At 29.1% G+C, this 19,463-nt stretch overlaps 6 protein-coding genes across 6 annotated transcripts; 3 read left to right on the plus strand and 3 right to left on the minus strand.

Annotated features, from left to right (window-relative positions):
- Positions 1–35: 35 nt before the first annotated feature.
- On the plus strand, positions 36–2,725 carry PmUG01_12038200 (RNA-binding protein, putative; the record flags this gene model as incomplete). Its single annotated transcript, XM_029006590.1, has 2 exons — positions 36–130; positions 1,036–2,725. The coding sequence occupies 2 exons, from the start codon at positions 36–38 to the stop codon at positions 2,723–2,725; spliced, it is 1,785 nt and encodes a 594-aa protein (XP_028863063.1).
- Positions 2,726–3,960: 1,235 nt separating this feature from the next.
- Positions 3,961–5,354, plus strand: PmUG01_12038300 (conserved Plasmodium protein, unknown function; the record flags this gene model as incomplete). The annotated part of the gene is made up of 3 exons (XM_029006591.1): positions 3,961–4,524; positions 4,937–5,099; positions 5,281–5,354. 3 exons carry the CDS (start codon positions 3,961–3,963, stop codon positions 5,352–5,354), a joined length of 801 nt encoding a protein of 266 aa, XP_028863064.1.
- A 386-nt stretch (positions 5,355–5,740) lies between these two features.
- On the minus strand, positions 5,741–8,414 carry PmUG01_12038400 (conserved Plasmodium protein, unknown function; the record flags this gene model as incomplete). The annotated part of the gene is made up of 2 exons (XM_029006592.1): positions 5,741–7,204; positions 7,347–8,414. The coding sequence occupies 2 exons, from the start codon at positions 8,412–8,414 to the stop codon at positions 5,741–5,743; spliced, it is 2,532 nt and encodes an 843-aa protein (XP_028863065.1).
- Positions 8,415–9,004: 590 nt separating this feature from the next.
- On the minus strand, positions 9,005–10,678 carry PmUG01_12038500 (WD repeat-containing protein, putative; the record flags this gene model as incomplete). The annotated part of the gene is made up of 4 exons (XM_029006593.1): positions 9,005–9,048; positions 9,312–9,431; positions 9,667–10,472; positions 10,629–10,678. The coding sequence occupies 4 exons, from the start codon at positions 10,676–10,678 to the stop codon at positions 9,005–9,007; spliced, it is 1,020 nt and encodes a 339-aa protein (XP_028863066.1).
- A 1,358-nt stretch (positions 10,679–12,036) lies between these two features.
- PmUG01_12038600 (conserved Plasmodium protein, unknown function) lies at positions 12,037–13,347 on the plus strand (the record flags this gene model as incomplete). Its single annotated transcript, XM_029006594.1, has 4 exons — positions 12,037–12,096; positions 12,448–12,777; positions 13,080–13,159; positions 13,332–13,347. The coding sequence occupies 4 exons, from the start codon at positions 12,037–12,039 to the stop codon at positions 13,345–13,347; spliced, it is 486 nt and encodes a 161-aa protein (XP_028863067.1).
- Positions 13,348–14,481: 1,134 nt separating this feature from the next.
- PmUG01_12038700 (conserved Plasmodium protein, unknown function) lies at positions 14,482–18,552 on the minus strand (the record flags this gene model as incomplete). Its single annotated transcript, XM_029006595.1, has 4 exons — positions 14,482–15,094; positions 15,190–17,939; positions 18,110–18,334; positions 18,484–18,552. 4 exons carry the CDS (start codon positions 18,550–18,552, stop codon positions 14,482–14,484), a joined length of 3,657 nt encoding a protein of 1,218 aa, XP_028863068.1.
- Between the last annotated feature and the right edge of the window lie 911 nt (positions 18,553–19,463).

Consider the following 19,463-nt stretch of genomic DNA (forward strand, 5'->3'; position numbering starts at 1 on the left):
TTTATTTTTTTTTTTTTATAAAGTTGAATTACAAAATGAAAGTTGAGGAAAATAGAAGGAGGGAAACTAAAAATGAGTCCGAAGTAAGCAAAGGAAGGAGTGGCCTCAAGGGCGAAGAAGATATAGAAAGGTGTTAACAGAATAATAAGTACATGCATATATATGCATATATATATATATATATATATATATATGTACGTATGTTTGTATGTACGTATGTTTGTACGTACTTATGTTTGTATGTACGTATGTTTGTATGTACGTATGTTTGTATGTACGTATGTTTGTATGTACGAATGTTTGTATGTACGAATGTTTGTATGTACACATATATGTATGTTTATGCATGTATGCATACATATGTAATGTATGTCCGTATTTTCATATACCTACATATATATGTACGTATTCTTGTATGAACATTATGAGCAAGCAAATACTCATCAGAATAATACAGGGCGAGTAATATAACATTATTACAATAGTATTATATTTATGTATATGTACATACCTATATGTACATCCGTGGAACCGCTTCTCAACGGTGGTTTGTACACCTTCTCCAAAACAACAAAGAAAAGATCATTTTGCTCTTTTTTGATTTATCCTGTGCAAAGATATTCAATAGCAATTCAAAGTCGCATGGGTGAATGAGTTATCCTTATATTTGGGAATATACATATACACGTGTATATACCTTTATGCATACAAATATATTATACGTACGAATAACACGGGGGTTCAATATGTACAAATATAAGCATGCGTGTTTAAATATATATGCTTGCATAAATGTTCGTGAAACACAAATGAGGCATTTTTTTTATTTTTACCATATTGTTACAAAATTCTTTTTTTATTTTTACGTTACACTTGTATAATTATTCTTTTTTTTTCTAGGTTACGTTTGTCTAATTCTTCTTTTTTTTTTTTCTTTGTTACTCTTGTTTAATTATTCTTTTTTTTTTTTTTTTTTTTTTTTTTTTTCCACATTCTTATCTAATTCTTTTTTATTCCCCGTGGCTTCTATTTTAGGAGGGTAAAGGAAAATGGAAGAGGTAGCTCTTTATTAACAAAGAGGAGTATATCACGTTCTACTAGGGTACAACATAACTCATTAGAAAATGATTTAAAGGGAAATAAACACATGCATGGAAAAAAAAGAAGAAAGGATAAAAGTACATCTGATATTAATTCTTCTGTAATAACATCCGATAAGTCTAGTGAGCATAACAGCTCAGACGAATACAGACGAAGGAGAAGAAGAAGAGAAGAAAGGGATGGTCGTCAAAGGGATGATCGTCAAAGAGATGGTCGTCAAAGGGATGGTCGTCAAAGGGATGATCGTCAAAGGGATGATCGTCAAAGGGATGACCGAGAAAGGGATAGCCGAGAAAGGGATAGCCGAGAGAGGAATGATTACGAAAGGGAAGGACGTGATAGAAAAAATGGATACGAAAGGAATAGCCACGATAGAAATAGTCGAGAAAGAAATAGCCATGAAAGAGATAACCGTAAACCACGCGAACGACATGAACGACGTGAGAAGGAAGACAGGAGAAAGAAAAGGTCCAGTAAACTTAATCGAAATTTATCATCATCCCATGAACGATCTAGATCAAGGGAGAGAAGAAGAAGAAAATTACAAGCAGAATGCATTAAAAAAGCAGGAGGATTTAAAAAGCTAGCCGATATGGAAGGTCATGAAACAACAAATGTATTTTGGGATGGTTTTCAGTGGGTTGCAAAAACAAATCAGTCAAATGTTTTTCATTTAGATCCTGCAGTTATGAATTCTACAAGAAAATTAAGGAGGCTTTATTTTGGTAATCTACCACTTCATTTAGGATTAAGTGAAAATGATTTCCAAGAGATAGTATGGAATGAAATGAAAAAAAGAAAATATTGTAATGATGAGAATGTTAATCCTGTTTTATATGTTTGGTTTGCGAAAGATAAAGGAAATTATGGTTTTGTTGAATTTTCCACTGTAGAAGAAACAGAAAGAGCATTAACAATGGATGGTATGCTATGTAAAGGGGTTACTCTTAAGGTCTCAAGACCAAATGACTATTCTACAAATACAGTAAAGCATAATCAAAATACCCTTCTTCAAGCAGTGGCCAAGAATAATAATAATTTATTAGCTACTATCAGCTCCAACAGTGTAAGCGGCATGAACAACATAAGCGGTGTGAACAACATAAGCGGTGTGAACAACATAAGCGGTGTGAATAACATAAGCGGTGTGAACAACATAAGCGGCGTGAATAGTATAAACCCTGCTGGCAATTTATATAATAAGCCACCTCCCCCCCCTGGTGCCCCTCCACCTTCTGTGCTCAAAGACTCAACAGATCCTACCTCACTTGAGTACAACAATATACAAACAAAGTATTTAAGAGTATTAGAAATCGTTTCTGCAAATTCAATTAATCATGAAGATTACTCTTCCATCTTAGAGGATATAAAAGATGGTTTTCATACGCAAGGTATAATTATTAATTCCATTTTGATTACGCAGAAATATGCACAAACTACTCCATTCAATGTAGGTGATGTTGTAATTGAATTTGAAAATGCTGCTTCAGTTGATAAGAGTATTATAAACATGTCTAATAGGAAATATGAAGGAAAAGTTATAAGGATGAGCAAACTAGATGAAAATATGTATAATACCTTTGTTAAACCCATAATTCGGGATCTGTACGAGCGGCGGATGTGAAGGGTGTACAGTGAAGCAGGGGAATGATCAGCGTGTCCATATATGACTACGTGTGCACATGCACATATGTATATGTATATGTATCTATATAATTATATTTATATATATACATTATACATATACATTTACACATACGCATATATATGTGCACAGTTTCACAGCCGGAGACTTAGGTACTGACGTCCCTTGGAATCGCCAAAAAAAAAGAAAAGAAAATTCTATTTTTATTTATTATTATTATTTTTTATTTTTATTTTAATTTTTACTTTTTATTTATTTATTTATTTATTTTTTTTTAATTTTTTATTATTTATTATTATTATTTATTATTTATTATTTATTATTTTTTTTTTTATTTTAATTTTTTTTTTTTTTTTCAAGAAATAGTGCCCTGTGAAATGGTTGGTAAAGCACGATTAAGGGGAAATCGGCTCGGCTTTTTTTGTTGACTGCTTGCAGTAATTCAGACATAAATGAGAGTTATGCGAGCACATGTTCATGTGTTATATGTATATGTATATATATATATATATGTGTTCGTATGCACATGTGCTCACGAAATCGTGGTTAGCTTTCAAGACCGTTTTTTTTTTTACTTTATATTTTTTACTGTTAATTTTGTTAATAATTTTTTTACCTATTTGTTTATTAACGTTGTTATATGTATATATGTATGTATATATATGTATATATCTCCTTATTTTATAGCAACTTTTTTACGCAAACTTTGGGTATACATATTACACAAATTTGTGTGTGTTTTTCTTTTTTTTTTTTTTGCACATTTATTTCACATATATATATATATATATATTTTTCAATAGATAAATTTAACTTAATCGAAATTAAATAATAACTATGTTAATGATATTAAACATGCAAATTTAGCCATAAGTTAACAAAAAAAAAAAAAAAAAAAAAAAAAGACGAGCCCTTTTTTTTTTTTTTTCTCCTCCCCTTGCGAAAATACGGCATAAAACTTGTATGTTATTTTAACATTCTAGTGGTAGAAATGTTATGTGTATAAAAATCCTAAACATGTTGATCATCCATACGACATACATGAAGCGGATGAGCACATATTATATATTTATGTATATATGCATATGTATGCATGTATGTATATATACATAGATACATACATATTCATAGATATATGTGTACTACAAAGGCATATAAAGTGAGCATCATCCAACCCTCTCCTTCCCCTTAGCCCATCAAAGTATACCAAAAAAATGAACGAAATCAAAAAGACGGTGTTAACAGAAAAGAAGAATGAAGAAATAACGACAATTTTAAATAAAAATATATTATTTAAAGAGTACAGTAACACAAATGATTTGAAGGATGATACGTTTGTGAATATCACAACAGATTACAGCTTAGAGAGTGAAAAGGAAAAAAGCAATATTTCTTTATTTAGCATTTTTAAAAAAAAATTAAAAGAGGAAAAGTATTGTAGTAGATTTTTAATTCTTTTTAAAATACCATGTAATGCAAATCAAAAAAAAAAAGTCATTGAAACGTTGAAGGCTGATCTTAAGGAAAAGTATGGACCTATTACAGGTGTTTGTATTATGGTAAACATTTATGGTATTATGCTATTAGAGTGTGTTGGGACTAGTAATATATTTTCCTTCATAAAACACTTGGGTGGTATAAAAGAAATTTATAAAGTCCAAATATTATATTTCAGCGAATTACATAATCAAATTATAAATGATGATTTTTATTTCTATGAATATAGCAAAGAAGACCCTAAAGGAGTATCATCGGGCGAGTGTAACTATGTGGACGAGGTAAGCGCCCAAAGGAAACGTGCTTGTTAAAATTTTTTTTTTTTTTTTTTTTCCAACACGTATGAAGTACACCATTTCGTATGAACAGTTTTTTCTCTTTTCTCTTTTCTCTTTTCTGCTTTCGCTCTTTCCGCATATACACATATATGATATGTGTTTCCTTTGGAAAAAAGAAAAAAAAAGAAAAAAACGAATTGTTTGGGAATCCTCTCCTTTAACCAAATATGCACGATCTTAAAAAATTCTCTGTCACATTGTTGATCTCTTCAATCTCTATGCTTTATGTTTACTTTTCTTTTACATTCTTTTCATATATTTTTATTTCTTCTCATTTCTTCTCATTTCTTCTCATTTCTTCTCATTTCTTCTCATTTCATTTTTTCCCTTCCATGAAACGTACCCACTTGCACAGGTGTGGGACTTGTACATAAACGTCCTAAGTTTATGCTGTTTTATTAAAAACAACAAGGATAAACAGAATATTTTTGATTTGAATGAAAACATAAAAAAAAATTTCTCATCACTGCCAAATTTGTATAATGATGACGCAAAACAGTACCTATGGAATATGGATGGTGCTTGATAAATATAACAAAGAATGATCTGCTCGAATTTATTTGAATCTATCTGGATGACCAACGTTTATTCTGTTTTATACCGTTGTTCTGTTTTATTAATTCGTTTCAGTCTATTATACTTACGCCAATAGTGTTGTTATGTTAACATTTTTTTTATTCCTCTTTACCATTTTTATAGAGTTCGTCTCCTTTTTCATCGAGGACTTTAAGCTACCATTTGACGATTTTTCCGATGACTTCTTGGACTTTTAAGGCCTATAATGTGTGCATGCGTCATATGTATGTGTATGAGCATAAATTTTTCGCCTTCCTCAAACTTCATCTACCTTTCAGTAAATCCTCTAGTGATTGCTTTATACGCCACTCACCCATTTGCAAAATATGTACATCGAAGATATGTTCATCTTGTCAAAAAAAAAATGTTACACGTATATACCCTTGCAGTATGCGGCATGTAACAGGTTAGTAAGCTTTTTTTTTTTTTTTCTTTTTTTTTAATACAACTCGTCAAGTTTTTTTATTTCTCGTTAACTCATCCGTCCTGCTGAGATTCATTCTATGTGCAAGCATATATACATACGTATGTACGCGCATACTCACCCATATATAGACACGGTAAGGGGAGATGCCCCCAGGTACTACTCCCTAACCTTTGCACTCTTATACTCCAACGAAATTTTTCGAATGAGCCCCTTCTTTATTTTTAATTCTAAAGCCGTTTTGATTAGCATATCCAGTTCGACATGTTTAGACAAAACCTTTAATCTGTTTAGTATATCTTCAAATGATTCGGTTAAAATAATATGACCTTGTAATTTAAAAAATGCAAGTGAAACTTTAAAAAGAAAAGTATAATTGTTTATAAAAAAAATGTCCCATATTCTTACCGCATACAGGATGTTGATATTGTATGAAAAGAGAGTAACAAACCATTGAGATGCATACATACTGGAATGTACATTTTCTTTTTGTAAATGATTATGTATTTTAGGAAACGTATAGTATAATAATTTATCAAAAATATGTAAGTATTCATTTAATAAAGGCATTTCAGAGGAGAACAGATCATTCAGTTTGTATTTGTCTAATAAAGCGATTAACATATAAAATGCATCTTCTTCACTCATATATAATATAAACGTTGCTACAATAAAAGCCATTCCTTGACAATATCCTAAATCTTTATTGTAATTACTATAAGCTTTTAAAACGTTGAACAATATTTGCTGACCTTTTTCATAATTATTCTTAAATAAAATATGCTTCGGGTACGTTCTGTTAATATCCTTTTTGATAGCACTTTCGTAATTATTGTTTATGCTTAGGTAGTATTTGTAGCCCCTTCCCAGATCAGTGCTGCTCCTTTCATTCCTGTTATTATCGTCCTTCCTGTTATAACTGCCACTTCCCTTATCGCTTCTATTACTTCTATCATTACTTCTATCATTTCGTCTAGCATTATTTCCAACATTGCTTCTGCTACTACTACCGTTGTTATCGCCCTCTCTGTAGGCGTATGATTGAACCAGTATTTGCCACACAAAACCCCTTATATGATCCGGTATACCCTTAATTACTTCTTCCTTTATCATGGCATTAACTTTTTTACTGATTTCCACGAAATATATTTTTTTTTGTTCTAAGGGCATGTTAATAAACATAGCTTTTATAAATTCTAAATAGTCTGACTGGGGTGCATTATTATACTGAATATCACTTGATAATCTACAGAAACTGCTATAACATTCGTTCATCTTTACATTTCCTGCATATTCTTCTTGGTAATTACATGAATGTACATGGTTTCCGTTGAGAGAATTGTTAAGATGTGCTTTCTTCTTAGGCGAATTGTGTCCCCCTTTTTCATTATTATTTATATTCACATCTGCATTATTATTGTTATTTACATTTATATTTATATCTGCATTATTATTTTTATTTACATTTATAATTATATTTGCGTTATTATTATTATTATTATTATTATTATTATTATTATTATTATTATTATTATTATTATTATTATTATTATTATTATTATTATTATTATTATTATTATTTTTTTTTTTTTTTTTTTTTTTTTTTTTCGGATTCATCTTCTCCTTTTATACTGACGTTTTTGCAACGACGTGTTTTGTTATCAGCTGTAAGGCATTCCTTCTCCTTCCCCTGCTTCTGCTTTTCCTCATCTTTAATAGTGTAGCCATTCTTATCAGGGTGCCCATACAACGATTCACTTCTAACCTTTGCGCACCTATTACTAAGACAGGTGTAATCATGCACTATTTCATTTTCGCGCTTATTACTTTCATAATTATAATAATACGTAGTAACACTATTAAAATTAAATTTCACTTTACTCTTATTTTTACAATTTTTTTCTCTTTTTGAAGCACCATATTTATCACTCTCTTTTTCATTTTTATCGAAAGTGAAAACATTATTTTTATGGTAATCCAAATTATCTGCTTCACTTCCTTCCACATATTCATATTTTCCATCCTTATTACCATTAAGTGCACAATTTTCATTAGGGATATTTCGAATAGAAAATAAATTAATCTTTGCTATGTTCCTATTAATATTCCTAACATTATGAGAATTATTTTTAGCACTATCCCTATTGTCTATGTCTTTCCTATGACCTCCTTCATCAATCCAATTTTTATGTTTATTTTTCGAATTATTTTTATCCCCTCTGACAGAATTACTTATGCACTCTTCATTTTCATCATTTTTTGAGTCATCATTATGATTCGCCATTTGATTAGCCCTTTGATTAGCCATTTCAGAGTTCCTCACATTTTCCTGCTTATATGGCTCTTTTATTTTACTGTCATCAGTTATATGCTGGTTGTGTTGGTTGTACTCGTTGTGCTCGCTGTCCAATTTGTCTGCACTCTGAGCACTGTTCCCCCACTTGTCGGGTAACGCATAGCGCTTTGAGCTTAACAAGCTCCCCTTTTCACCCTTTCCTGTTGCTTTATCTTTCTTTTCATTTTTTTTTAAGTTAAAATAATTATCATAAAATAATGGCGAGTTTAGAAAAAAAGATAATTTGCTTTTATTTGTATTACCACGAGTCTGCGTCGTTATTTTTTCATCTAGCTTTAAATTTATATTTTTATTTTTTTCATCTGTACATTCATCTTTCTGCATATTAACATTATCAACTTTTGTCATTATCATTTCTTTTTGAATTAATTTTTTCAAACAAAAAAGTTTCAGTTTTTCTTCATAAATGTATTTCCATGTTTCAATTTTCTTAATGTCTGATACGAAATTTAGAACATCGTCCTTAGTATCTTTCATTTTGTACCAAGTTTTTTTTTTTTTTTTTTCTCCTTTTTTTGTGTGCAAAAAGGTTTATATTTCCTGACCAACGTGGACAGACATGAGCACAATGAAGTTAAAATTTATAGAGTACAAAAATGGTAAAATTAAAACCGTCGAGTGTTAAGTTGGTGAGGGTTCAGCCGATTAGAGCTAAACTGGTGAACGTTAAACTTATGAGCATATATCAGTTATGCGTTACACAGTAATTGTAATACAGTAACTGTAATTCAGTAATTGTAATTCAGGAAGCATTATACAGTAAGCATAATACGGATAATCACTAAACTCATATAAGTTAAACCAATGCATGTTAAAACTAGGGAAATTCTGAGCTAGGGCAAATTTTTAATTAATACAAACTAACATTAATAAGTATTAAAAATTAAAATAAAGGAATAATTAAAAAAAAAAAAAATAAAATAATCACTAATAAAACTTAAAAAAAAAAAATATGTACGTATATATATTTGCACATGTACATGTTAATGTGAATATGTCCATGTTGGAAATTTTTTGGAAAAATACACTACTACCTGTACAGGGTTATTTGTGCCTTTTTATTTTTCTTAATCCTTTTTAGGTATCTGCCAGATTAAAACATAGTTACTCGCTAAAAAAAAAAAAACAGGTAAAACAGAATTAAAATAAAAAAAATAATAGAACAATGCGGGGTAATTAAAAAATGTGTTGACGGTAAGATAAAATGTTGTGAAAAAAAAAAAAAAAAATTATGAACAGGGAATGTAAAATATGCGTATACACAGAAAAAAAAAAAAAAAAAACAATTGTACATATGTATATATATATATATATATATATATATGCATACATACGAAGTCGGTTTTTTTCAAAAGGAAGACTAATGAAACTTACTTGTTATAAATGCAACTCTGTTATACACCCACTTAACAAACAAAACGTTGTTACCAATTTTTTTCTTGCACACGAAATTCCCCTTTACGTCCCAGATATGCAGGTGACCATCTTTCCCACCTTGGCAAAAGGGAAGGAAACATAATACGTGAAAAAAAGATTAAATAAAAAAAGGAATTAATAAGTGAAAAAAAATAAACTTTAAATAAATGGAAAAAATAAACTTTAAATGGAAAAAATAAATTTTAAATAAATGAAACGTCCTCTGGACAAACACACCCCCGTTCACCTAATATCATGCAAATATAAACAAAATACGATAATATATACAATGGCACACGTACTGTGTACTTACCTGATAAAACATAATTTGAATCGAACGAATAAATTGGATAAGATATATAAGTAATAAGTAACGGGCTATTATCGTACATGAAATTGTATGAACACAGTACATCCCCTGTGTATGCGTCCAGTGTGTATATGTAATTAAACTTAGTAGCAATAAGCATTTTTTTTTCATCAAAAGAAAAGTCAATATGTGTACAAAAATTGCCATTATTCGTTATTTTTGAAATGTCAAAATTTGCAAAATATTCATCATTATAGTCATCTCCAAAACAGCTACATAAGTATATAATTTTTTCATTAACTGTATAGGCATATATAATTCCTGTTTTGTTATAGCTAGCTATACAATATTCATTTTGAACATCCGTTTTATATAACATTGTTTTCTCCTTTATATGATAAACTAACAATTCTTTACTTCTTAACGTAACAATAAATATATGAGTATTTGGATGCAATGAAAAACTATTGTCAACAATTTCACTAAAAAATTCAAATATATGTATTATTTTTTTATTCAGAATGTTAAAATGATATATTTTACATTTTTTTCGATTTTCATATGCCGTAAATAAACACTCGTTCAATTCTAAATGTGCACACGAGTTATTGTTACCATTTAAATTGGTCTTCAGTAATTTCACATCATTTATAACTATATCTTCAATGATACAACTTAGTATTTCTTTTCTGTCACTTATATCATATATCTTTATAATATTTTTGGTATTGGTTACGGCTACTATGTTATTTAACATGTCTATGCTCGATATGTACCCTTCATTTTCGAAAGCCGCGCATATGCCAAATCTTAAAAAATAATAAAATTGTGGAAGTGGTAATGGCGGCAGTTGCAATAGTAGCCATAGCAGCAGTAACAATAACAGTAGTGAAAATAATAAAAAGTACATTACAGAACATAATAAAACATGAGATACAAAATTATTAATGTATTTGTTTAATTACTGGTTCATGCGGGTCTCGCTTATAATAGCGCCTTCCTCCTCCTTATTCATTATATTTCTAAAAAAATTTTAAACAGTCAGAATAAAAATATAGGTTGTACGAATAACTAAAAGGCAAGCCCGCGAATGTTTACATAAATATATATATGTATATTTATATGTATATTTATATGTATATTTATATGTATATTTATATTTATATGTATATGTATATGTATATGTATATGTATATGTATATGTATATGTATATGTATATGTATATGTATATGTATATGTATATGTATATGTATATGTATATTTATATGTATATGTATATTTATATGTATATTTATATGTACGTATACATACATAGGTATACCTTATTTGCGGTGAACTATTTAATCTTATGTTCGTTCTTTAATTTATACATAATGTTCTAATATTTTAAGTACTATTTATGTAAATATAGTATTAGTATGCTATTTAAAAAAAAAAAAAAAAAAAGTCATACTTTTATTTTATAATTTTACCATTATATTTTATGACTGTACTCTTCATTTTTTCCTCGTTGTGCCAACTTTTTTTTTTTTATCTTTGAACTTGAATTATTTTACACTGCACACCGGAGTTTAGTTTAAAGTTTGTATACTTCAGTCATATAATTTTGTTGATTTTGTAAAAAAATTATTCCATAATATAGAAATATGTCAAATGTCCATAAAGATAAAAATGAAATAAAAAAAAAAAGATAAGAATACATTATTGCACGTTACAAGGCCATATTTTGTTCAAGCGGCGAAAAAGAGCAATAGAAACATGCGTAACATGTTCCCACGTTACATGTACATATTATGTATATATGTATGTATGTACGTATATAGGTATATATTTTTTTATTTATTTGTTTATATGTAAGAATTTTAGCACATTCGCTATCCCTATGTTGAACACACATTTTTTGAAATATTTAGAAAAGAGCTTTTTTCATTATCTTTTCACAATTTTTTCCTTATCTTTTCACAATTTTTTCCTTATCTTTTCAAAAATTTTTTTCTTGATTCATTTATTTATATAGTTTTACATTTGTATAATTACATATTTATTTATTTTAATATTTTATTATTTATTATTTATAATTTTATTCTTTATTCATTATTATTTATTTTTTATTTTTTCTTCCATATGTTCATTATTTTATCCTTTTTCTTCATTTGTTTTCTTTAATATTTATCTTCATACGTCCAATTATTTTCCCTTTTTCACTTAATGTAACAAATTATAAAATTTATATGTTTACAAATCCTGCTTTCAGTTATATCATATAGTGAAGAAATTTTAATAAAGATTGACAAATACGTTCATACATGTAAGTGTATATTTACGTGTACATATATATTATATACACATGCAAAAGGGAAAAGAAGATGGCAATGAAGCTAAACTATTTTAAGAAAAGTAATGCATTCATTCCAAGCTTTATTAATCATAAGGTAATGCATATTTTGAGAAAATTCTTCAGCACACTACGAAAAGAAAGAAATAAACTGAAAAATGAAAAATAAAAGTGGAAAAATGAGGGGAAAAATGAGGGGGAAAATGAGAGGAAAAATGAATGAAAAATTAAAAGCAAGGTGAAAATATGGAAATACATAAAACTTTTAAATGGGATGGTTACAGTAACATATACAATGAGAAATTATAGTCTGTTCCACGTATAAACTGAGCAATTTTTATCGTCTTTTTAAAATTTTTGCTTTTTATTTTCTCCTTTTTTTCTTTACATTTGTTCCCATTTTTCTTTTCATTTGCTCCTTTTTTTTTCATTTTTTTCTATTTTGTAGGTGTTAGGAAATTTATATAAGTTTAATACCAACACTCAAAAAAATATAATTAAGAAGAAAAATGCCCAAGAACCGAAAGAGGTACAGCCTGAAAGGGATTACATTGATATAGGAAATGTGGAATATAAATATTGTCCCTACTTGAAGCCTTTAGACATAAAAGGCATTAAAAGGGCTGATAGAAAATTTGACTATAATAGTAGCTACGCTTTTATGGTTGCACAGAATGATTATAAAGAAAATTTAAAGGAGAAAAATTTGCTCACAAAATATTTATACAATGGAATGAAAGTACCATTGCCTCCCAAAAGATATAAAATATCGGAATATGTAAAATTTTAAATTTATTCAAAAATTATGAACAAGTCATGAAAAAGTCGTGAACAAATCATGAACAAATCATGTTTTTTTTTGTACATTTTTCCCAATTCCCATATTTGGTCATAATTTTGTTACCAAATAGCCATTATTATTGAATTTTAATTTTTTTTTTTTTTCCCCTCTTTTGTTCTTTTGTTCTTTCTTTTCCGCTTTTCTTCTTTTCCGCTTTTCTTCTTTTCCACTTTTCGTCTTTTCCGCTTTTCTTCTTTTCCACTTTTCGTCTTTTCCGCTTTTATTTTTTGCCATTTCAGGTGGACATTAGGCTAGACATGTTTTCTCCTGTTATTATTTGGTGTGTTATATGTTTTCCATTCTTTTTTACAGGATATATGTAAGAAAAAATGAGAAATGTGCAAGTACCAAAATGGGCATTTCTCTCCGTTATTAAGCGGTGCACAGTTGTCAAAAAATCATTGTAGCCCTCATTTATTATTATGTGTGCATATATACAGATAGTCATGTGTACATATATATACGCCCAAATATATATCTTTTTTTCATAGGTGGTCAATACCGTAAATAAGTGAGCAGCATTAATTATTTGATGTACCATAAATTTTTAGATTTTTATCATACATCATTTATGAAGAAGTTTATGTAGAAGTATTAAAATGAGCATTTCTTCGCCTTCGCCTTTTTCTTTTCCTTTCTTTTCCTTTTTTTTTTTTTGTTATTAATAACGAACATGTCGTAGTGAAAAAAAGAATGTGTAGCATTTATTTATTTATTGTTTTGTTTTGTATTTTTTTTTTTTTTTTATAAATTGTAAATACATTATTGCAGTATTCATTTTACGACACAGTTACACATTAGTATTAGTATATCCCATTTTTTCCATAAATTGCACAATAGAACGTGAACGAAGTTACAAACCGAATTAACGTTAAGTATGATGGAGGAAAAAGGAGAGTAACTGAGCTGAAAAAGTGTGCATGGTTGCATGCATACATACATATGTACATACGTATATACTCACATTGCACACATATACACATATGTGTATACATTACGAAATGCAAATTACAAAAGCTGTACACTCTTTTGAGAAGTTCAGAATGAGCTGTCCTATTCGGAAACATTTACAATCAGAACATTTAAAATTTATAATTTTGTTTTAAAGCAAACTACGTTATCCCCGGATACATATTTTTTAAATAGCGTTATGAAGACCGTTTTATTATTATTATTTTTTTTTTTTTTTAAAGAGGAAAAGTTAACTTGCCATATTTGAATTAAAATGCATAATAAGGCGCACATTCTGTACATATGTAGTAATGTAGAATTCGAAGCGAGCAGTGCATAAGAAAAAAAAAAAATAAATAAATAAAATAAATAAATAAATAAAATAAATAAATAAAATAAATAAATAAAATAAATAAATAAAATAAATAAATAAATAAATAAATAAATAAATAAATAAAATAAATAAATAAAATAAATAAATAAAATAAATAAATAAAATAAATAAATAAAATAAATAAATAAGATAAATAAAATAAATAAATAAAATAAATAAATAAAATGCATAAATGAAAGGCCTTGCTATATTTTCCAATTTTTGAGCGCAAATAGGTGTATGTGCGCATTTATGCGTACGTGTGCGTATGCACCGGCATATGCACCTTGCTCAAGGAGACACCCCATTAGGGGCTACTACCACAGAACGGGATAAGTACTCTGCAAGTTCAAATGCTCGAAGTTTCTAAAATTCGTGAGATTCATATTTTTGTTATTTTTATTTTTACCATAAGATGTATTAGAGCATTCTCCATTTAGTGAGTTATATATATCTCTTTGTCGTAGAAAATTTATGAGATCGTCTTTTTCGATTTTTTTATTGTCGTTTTTGAATTGTTTAAGTGTTTTGGTATTACTAGCAATTTTTTTTTTTAATAAAGGATTTTTTTTTTTCATACAGTTAAAAAAATTTTTTTCATTTGACATTATTTCATTTAGAAGTTTAATGGTATTACTTTTTTTGTCTGTAACACACTGTGTTATAATATGTTGCACGGATGAGTTAACTTGACAGTAGTTACTATTCCCTGTGTAAACGTTCTCATTCATTTGTACTATTCCACCGTTTTGAACTACACTATTTTGTACTACTCCACCATTTTGTACTACTCCACCATTTTGTACTACTCCACCATTTTGTACTACTCCACCATTTTGTACTACTCCACCATTTTGTACTACCCCGCCATTTTGTATTACCCCACCATTTTGTACTACCCCACCATTTTGTACTACCCACCATTTTGTACTACCCGCCATTTTGTATTACCCCACCATTTTGTACTACCCCACCATTTTGTACTACCCCCCATTTTGTATTCCCACCATTTTGTACTACCCCACCATTTTGTACTACCGCCATTTTGTATTACCCCACCATTTTGTACTACCCCACCATTTTGTACTACCCCGCCATTTTGTATTACCCCACCATTTTGTACCATCTCATCCTTTTTTGCTTTACTTGTGAACACACTTAATTTATCACGTGCTGAAAAATTATCAGTAAGAGAGCATGTGATGCTGCAGCTTATGCTATTGTTGGTTTGGCCATCTGTGAGATGTTTTTTTTTTGAGACTTCTTCTTTTAAAATTTTTCTGTAATGTGTAGTAGAATTATCCTCTGCAGGTATACAATTGTGACCTGACTTGTTCATACTTTTTTTTTTTTTTTTGTCATTCGAAATGTATGTACCCGGTGAAGAGTTGAACGTTCGGGAGTTCTCATTCATGTTCCTTTCGTCGAAATCCCTTCTGTTGAAGCTCCTTTCGTTCAAGCTTTCTCCTTCGTAGTGTTTCTCCTTTTTCGTAACTGAGCCAACTTGTATATAACTGTTACCCCCTTTGTAGGTAGGACATACGTTAGAGTCATCTACACACAAATTAGGGGGTACCTTTTCATGGGAATTGAAATGAAGAACATATTTTTTTCCCTTTCCTGTTTCTATATTGTAGTAATTTTGCTTTTTTTTCTTAATATTTTTATTTTCTATATTTTTTTGACAATTGTCTGTGCCACTAATATGAGTACAATAATAATTGCACTTATAATTGCATTTTTCAAAATGGATGTTTTCTTTTTTTTCTTCGTTCATCCAAATGTTTACAGAATTTACTTCATTCATGCAAGTAATATTGTTCATCATGTTAGAATTGCCTTGTTCATTAATTTTGGTTGAAGGATTGTTCTTAGTATTACTTTTGTTTTGCATGTTTAATACATCTTTTTTACTTGATTTATTTTTTTTTGACTTTTTTTTCAATGGTATAAGTAACAAACAGTGGTCATTCTTTAAGTTCCCTCCATAGGTTACAGAGTATATATTTTTTTTGTTTATATTCAACAATATTGCATTGCCATGAGTGAAATTGGATAAGAGTTCGTCTACACATTTTAAATCGTATATTTTATGCACATCATAATTTTTAGCGCTATTACGGCTGCTCAACCTGTTCGTGCTTCCTCCATCGTTTGCAGTGTTTGCTGCTTCCGAGTTATCTAACTTTTCCTTATTTTTCATCTCATGATTTCTAGTTATTTTGATATGCTTCCTACACTGATTAGAACACATCTTATCCTTCATTTTATTATTTTCTAAATTCGGTATACATGATTCGTATGTGTTCTTAAAGAAAAAATTGTCTACATTTTCTGCAGTCCTAATTATATCATAGATGTTTGTACACTTCCTATGACAGTTGCTTGCTTCACAGTTTCTCTGCAGATTTGTATTCCCTTCACACTGTTTTAGCTCCTTATCCAAGCTTAGACTGTTCAAGTAATTTATGTTTTTTGAATTGTTCAAGTTAATGTCTATATTTTCTAACTCTACGGAGTTTTCCCCATCACAAGGTTGTATTTTTTTTTCCTCATTTTTATTAGGGGGTAACACAGAATCTATCTGCGTGTTCTTGGTTCTATGCATGCTATGTGTTCTTATATTTCTTTGCTCTAGATACATAACCAACGCCTGCGGCTGATTTTTTTCTTTCTTTTCCTCTTTTAATACTCTACGTTTGAGTATTATCTCTTTATCGTTAGGCGTTATGCATCCTTGTAATTTCCTTTTTTTTCCTCCTTTTTCCCCCTCCCGGTTACTGCTGTTGCTGTTGTTGTTACTTGGACTGCTGCTACTATTGTTTACTCTACTGCTTTTACTATTACTTCCGTTGCTTCCCTTGATGCAGGTAGTTCTAATATTCCTCTTACTGTGCGATTTGTTGTCGCTAATCCCCCCCTTGCTGTCGTTGGCCCCCTCCTCAAACCTCTTAGCATGAGGAATTCCACTATTATCAGGATTGAAATTGCACCAATAGGGATCCATTTTCATGTTCCCCTTAAACTCATGAGAACAGTTAGTATATCTACTTTGATCTACTGGCAAGTTATCTATCTTTTCCGTCTTTTTCATATCCATGTTAGTGTTATTTTTATTCATCTCATACGACATAGTTGATAGACTCTCTTGATACAAAGACAAGTTTTCCTTAGCATTTTTATTAAAAAATTGATTTAATGCATTTACACTTTTTCCATATATTTTATGTATTTTTAGCGCTTCTTCAAAAACCCCAAATTCGTAAGATAGCTGCCATAACATGTTTATATTATAAAATGGTAAATTTGAAATACATGCAGGAGGTTTTATTTTATGAGAAAGAATGTTTTTACACTGAGATGTATTTTCTCTATATACTCTACGAATTAACTCTAGCATACGCCTTCTTCCTTTAGCTCCTAGTTGTTTGCAAAACCCTGGGTAGTACTTTATTTTTTTTTCTTCCTTTACCTCGTTTTTCGCGCCTATTTTTTCGCCTATTTTTTCGCCTATTTTTTCGCCTGTTTTTTCGCCTATTTTGTCGCCTGTTTTTTCGCCCGTTTCCCCCCCTATTTTTATCTCCATTTTTTCCTCTTTTTTCCCCTCTTCGTCTATTTCGGAAACGCTATTTTTAAGCTCATACTTGTTTACGTGTGACAAAGCATTTTCCTTAGTACGTTCTTCTTCATTTGTATATGTATAAGGCATGTTGTCCTTATCTTCAGTGTGGCTACTCTTGTCGATCGATACAACGCCCCCTTCAGACCTGCAGCTCTGAAAGGGAATCCGAAAAAAAAAAGAAAAAAAAATAGGTGAGCAGTGCGAAAAAAGGATGAGTATAAAAGGAGGCGTATATGTAATACACGTTTAGGAATTGGCAAATATGCACATTTCACGCCATTTTGAGCCATTGCTACAATAGCGGTTTACTCCTTAGTGCTTACCGGTAATAGGTTATTCCTCTTATTGAGTGAAATTTTCATGATGATATCAAAGAGATTTCTCGAGTACTTGAACGTTTCATAGTTGCAGTTTGGATAGTTCGAACCACTTGCTATCATTTTATTACTCTCATCAATTATATAGTTTAAAGTAGGAATAGGCACATTTAAATTCAAAAACAGTCTATTATTTAAGTCCGATAAATTATTTTTCGTGTTATAATAATTCTGTAAAGGAGGGGGGGAAGGAAAAACGTAACACATAATATGTTGTAAGGGAGAAGGGAGGGCGCTCAAGCGTATGTATAAACATATGTATATACGTACATACTTACATACACACTTCATGCATACATATGTAGTAGCATAAAACTTACGCTCTTTTTATCCCTGTTATCTTCTATCTGCTTTTCGAGAATACTGAAATTGCAGATACCATTTGACATTTTATTGAATATAGAATAATAAAGCAAATAGAGAAGAAAAAAAAAAAAAAAGGAGAACTCTAGGAAAGGTGTAGATAGATGGGTGAGAAAAGGTAGTGGATAAAAAGCTAAGTGAACAGAAAATATTTTTAATAAAAAAAATTATGTATTTTTAAAAACATCTGATTGCGTGTACGCACGTATATATGATACATGTGTATGTGCTTATATATGTATGTATATATGTATGTATATATGTAAGTATCAAAGCGAATGTACTCTACAGCGATAGAAAATTTTGTATAATGGAAGGTCGTAAAAGAAAAGACAGCTTATCGATGCAAAATAAGAAAAAAAAAAAATTAAACTTATAACAACAAACGGTTAAAGAATTAAAAGCAATAAAATATGCACAAAAGGAAATTACAATTTCTTCTTTAAATTTGCTCTTTATTAATTTTTTTTTTTTTTTTTTTTTTTTTTTTTTTTTTTCTCTTTTTTATGTTCCTTTTACTATTAAAATATTTTTATCTCTTTTCTCTTTTTTTATTTTTATTTTATCATTTTATCATTTTATAATTTATCATTATAACATTTTATAATTTATCATTATAACATTTTATAATTTATTATTATAACATTTTATAATTTATCATTATAACATTTTATAATTATATCATTTTTTTTTTTTTTTTTTTTTTTTCTTTTTTGTTCCTTTTTTTCATATAGATTACTGCTGCAAAGAATGACAACTCCTGTTACACAATCACATGAGTTGCCCCAAACGTTGTCTTTATATTTTATTTATTAACGCATATTTTTACATAGTATAATTTACATATAATATCATTCAAATATTTTACTTATTATATTATATTACTTGTATTTTACGTATTATATTATGCTACTTGTATTTTATGACTTACAATTTT

Source organism: Plasmodium malariae, assembly GCF_900090045.1.
Source record: "Plasmodium malariae genome assembly, chromosome: 12".
In the NCBI taxonomy this organism is placed as follows: domain Eukaryota; phylum Apicomplexa; class Aconoidasida; order Haemosporida; family Plasmodiidae; genus Plasmodium; species Plasmodium malariae.